At 58.7% G+C, this 3,921-nt stretch overlaps 1 protein-coding gene across 1 annotated transcript in view; it reads right to left on the minus strand.

Annotated features, from left to right (window-relative positions):
* Positions 1 to 3,921, minus strand: part of GALNT5 (polypeptide N-acetylgalactosaminyltransferase 5) — a gene marked incomplete at its 5' end in the record, with an annotated part of 16,182 nt that overhangs the window by 9,681 nt on the left and 2,580 nt on the right. The window contains 1 exon segment of the mRNA XM_009639029.1: positions 1,297 to 1,463. Coding sequence (XP_009637324.1) covers positions 1,297 to 1,463 — 167 coding nt within the window.

The raw sequence follows: 3,921 nt of genomic DNA on the forward strand, positions 1-3,921 counted from the left end.
TGCCTGAAGATACGGCCGCTGCTGCAGGGCACAGCGCCGCAGGGCACGGCTCTCCGTAACTCACCCACACTCGCGAGGTTTTGGTCGTGAGCCCCGCGTTTCAGATGCTTGCTGGCTAACGAGCAGACACAAAGGGAGGTCACGGGGAGAAAGTGAAAAGGAAACTGAAAAGGTGCTTTTGAGGGGAAATGGTATGGAGACCTTCTAATGATTACTTTAGAAACGAGAAAACCGAGTCTTTTCCCTCTTTGCTGCGCCCATCAGCCTGTTGCATTGCAAGCTCTTTGTATGCGTGGCATGAGCTCTGGGTTTGCCTGAGACAGCACTTTCCCCAAAGAACCAGCAGTTGGAAAATTACATCATTCCTAAATACTTAAGGGCTGAAGTCAGCCAGGAGCCAGAGCGTTACAAAGCCGAGGTTCGCTATCATCTGTGAGCACGCATGCCAAGCCACGGTGCACGTGCAGACGCCCGGCTCACCACTGCTTTTACAGCAACTACCCCGTCCCGAGCAGCCAGGGAAGGGCACGCTGTCCCTCCCCGGCTGCCAGCACGGAAAACACGCGGGCACTCGCCTGGGAACTGCCCAGAGAAGGGCGACAGGGCCCGGTCTGCAGCGCACAAGCCCTTGAGCCAGGACACCCTGACGATGCGTGGGTCGGGTGGGACCGAGCTCCCTGGCGCTCCTGGACCACCGTGCCTCCTCCAGCCTCCGGCACACGTGCCAAGCAGCACGCGAGCGTAAACGTAGTGATGCACAGCTGTACATGCAGGGGGTGAACTGGGAGAGGACTGGGATGGGAGGGAGAGGAGAACTGGGATGGGAGGGAGAGGAGAACTGGGATGGGGGGGGAGAGGAGAACTGGGATGGGAGGGAGAGGAGAACTGGGATGGGAGGGAGAGGAGAACTGGGATGGGGGGGGAGAGGAGAACTGGGATGGGAGGGAGAGGAGAACTCAGGGAGGGGGGGGAGAGGAGAACGGAGATGGGGGGGAGAGGAGAACTGGGATGGGGGGGGAGAGGAGAACTGGGATGGGAGAGATGTGAATGATAAAGTCTGGCAGGGTGTTGGGCAAGGGCCGCAGCTTGACCCGCCACAGCCACCCCCCAGTGCCCACTCAGCCCCTGATCCCCCTCGTCTGGGAAGGTAACAGCGCAGGCTGGGGACGCACTTCGATAAGTCGGAAGGAGAAAATGCAATTTCTTTCTACTGTTCAGAATTGAATTACAGAGGACAAATCATATTTTGGCCTGAAGTTATATTAGTTTCATAAAGGCAGAAGAAGCTTCACCCACCTTTAGTGCTGAAGTCGTCCACCAAAATGACTTCTTCAATCAGGTGCGGAGGGGATCTGCCGAGGACGCTGTGAACGGAGCGGAGGAGGGTGGACCACACTTCATCCACAAAGCACATGATGATGGTGGTGGTCGGGAGGTCATCGTGAACCCGCTGCTCGGAGCACCTGCAATGGCAACACGGGCTCATAGGCCACGGCCGGCTGCGCTCCTGAAAATCTCCGGGTGTGGGGTTTGTTGGGAAAATGCACAGGGAGGGGGGAACAGCCAAACGTGAAATACAGAGGCAAAGGCCTGCAATGGGGCTTTGTCGGGAGAGGGAGCAGAGGGGTGAGGGGGGGGGCAGCCCCATGGGATAGGATGCACTCACCCCTTTCTAACCGGGACCTTTTTCCTCCCTACCCTGGGTTAGAATATCTCCTTGCCATGAGCAAACAGTGCAAAGGCCCCAGGGAGCGAGGCCGATCCCGGCTCTGCACCACTGGCGCCAGGGACCCCTGCAGGGACAGGATCCCTGTGCGCTGGTGCCCTCCCGTGATGCTCTGAGCACCGGCGGGGCTTGGGATCCTGGGCTGCCTGGGACAGCCTTGCTGGAAAAAAAGAATCGGCATTGTGTTCAAAACGCAGGGAAACGGCCGTTTGCATGAAGGGCTGCTCGGCACAGCAACTCGTCAGACACGCAGGCAGCAGGAAGAGCCGCCCGGGCCAACTTCTGCACCTAACCCAGGGGACCACGCAGGATGGGAAAACATTCAAGCATCCAAATTTCACGTGTGACGGCACCGGCGGGTCCGCTCCCTGAACACCCATGCCTCCCCAGGGACACCCCTCCCGGCCAGCCGTGCCCCGAGCCCACGTGTGGGGGCTCCGAGCGGCGCCCGCTTCCCTGGCACGCAGCCAGCTATTTGCATCGGGGATCCGAGGGAGCGATAACATCTCCCCTGTGTCCGTGGGTTTGTCATTTTAGTTTGTGACAGCCAAAACCGCAGCGGCTGGGGCTGGCCTGTGTCTTCAGGGTCTGAACAAAAGGGCCACGAGCAGCTTTTCTCATCTTCCCTGTGCAAGTCGAGCGCCGTGGTGCCGCATGCCCTGGGGAGCGGGGCCCCCTCAGCTCTCCCGTTTCCCGGTGGATCTCCAGGCTGTGGGGCGCCCGGCAGAGCGCTCCTCTCCCCCCGGCCGGCCGGTTCATCCCAGAACACCCGCGAGTTGCCCGGACGTGCTTTCTCTCTCATCAATAAACCCAAATCTGATAGCCAGTTTTCCTCTCTTGCCCTTCCAGCGCAGACCCCCTGCAGGCAGGACAGGCACCCGTCTGTCTGCGGGTGCAGAAAATTAATTTCTCGGTGATGAAAACCCTGTTCACTCTGCTGTCAGCAACAGACAGAAAACAGGGACGGGTATACAGGAGCGTATGGAAAATTGATGTCTTGTCCTTCTGTCTCAATGAACGGGCCCTCAGGTTCGGCTGGTGCTGGCACAGATGCTGACACCAGGGTGCTGTGCAGCTCAGAGAAGATAATTCAGAGGTATCTCAGGGCTTCGCAGCTCATCAGAAGTGCTCTGGGTAAGTGAAAATAACCCCAGAAGTACTCTGCCGCAGTCCTTGGGACGTGTCTCTCCTTCTCCTTCTGCAGGCTGGCCCACCTCGGGCAGCGGCCAGGGCTGGCTCTGCCAGGAGGTGAGATGCTCTTGGGTACGGTTGGGCTGGAAACCACAAGGGTGCTGGCCCGTGGAGCTGGGACCTCTCGGCAGCGGTGGCCTGGGCATGCCTGCAGGACAGCCAGGGTCGATGGAGAGAAGGCAGGGGCTGAACTGCCGGGGAGGTCACTTGCAAGAAGGAGACAGAACAAGGGACAGCAAAACTAGGAGAAAAAAGATGAATTTGGCTCTTGGGTACGGTTGGGCTGGAAACCACAAGGGTGCTGGCCCGTGGAGCTGGGACCTCTCGGCAGCGGTGGCCTGGGCATGCCTGCAGGACAGCCAGGGTCGATGGAGAGAAGGCAGGGGCTGAACTGCCGGGGAGGTCACTTGCAAGAAGGAGACAGAACAAGGGACAGCAAAACTAGGAGAAAAAAGATGAATTTGTAGTTGTTTCTACAGCAAACCCAAGGAGGCAGCTCATGGAGGGAGGCGGGACAGAGGCCATGGATGAAGTGGGAGACAGCGGCTGAGCACAGCAGCTTTCATGGCATGGAGAGAGGGATGCGAGGGTGGTGAGAAAACGCAGCCGAGACCCAGGCCGTGAAGGCTGTGTGCAGCCGGGCAGTCCCTGCTCAGGGACCTTTTAGCCCCTTGCTAGCAGCACGTGGGCTTTTGGCCAAAGCCCGCACATACCCCGTGGGCAGCGCGAGGGTGATAGGAAACCTCAAACTGAGGAACACCTTCTTCTCACTTCTTACCCAAAGAAGTAGGATTTCTAGGCAGACAGCAATGGGCTTGGTATTGTTGACCCCCAGCTAAAGGTATTTCACCATGTCCTGTGTGAGTTTGGGCTCCATTTCTTTGCTAACGTGCTGGTTTGGGCTGGGGTGGAGTTCACTTTCTTCCCAGTCGCTCGCGTGGGGCTGTGGTTTGGGTTTGTGCTGGCAGCAGCGCTGATCACCCCGGGATGGGTTGGTTCCTGCT

Source organism: Egretta garzetta, unplaced genomic scaffold (genome assembly GCF_000687185.1).
Source record: "Egretta garzetta isolate BGI_Z169 unplaced genomic scaffold, ASM68718v1 scaffold635, whole genome shotgun sequence".
NCBI classification, from domain to species: Eukaryota; Metazoa; Chordata; class Aves; order Pelecaniformes; family Ardeidae; genus Egretta; species Egretta garzetta.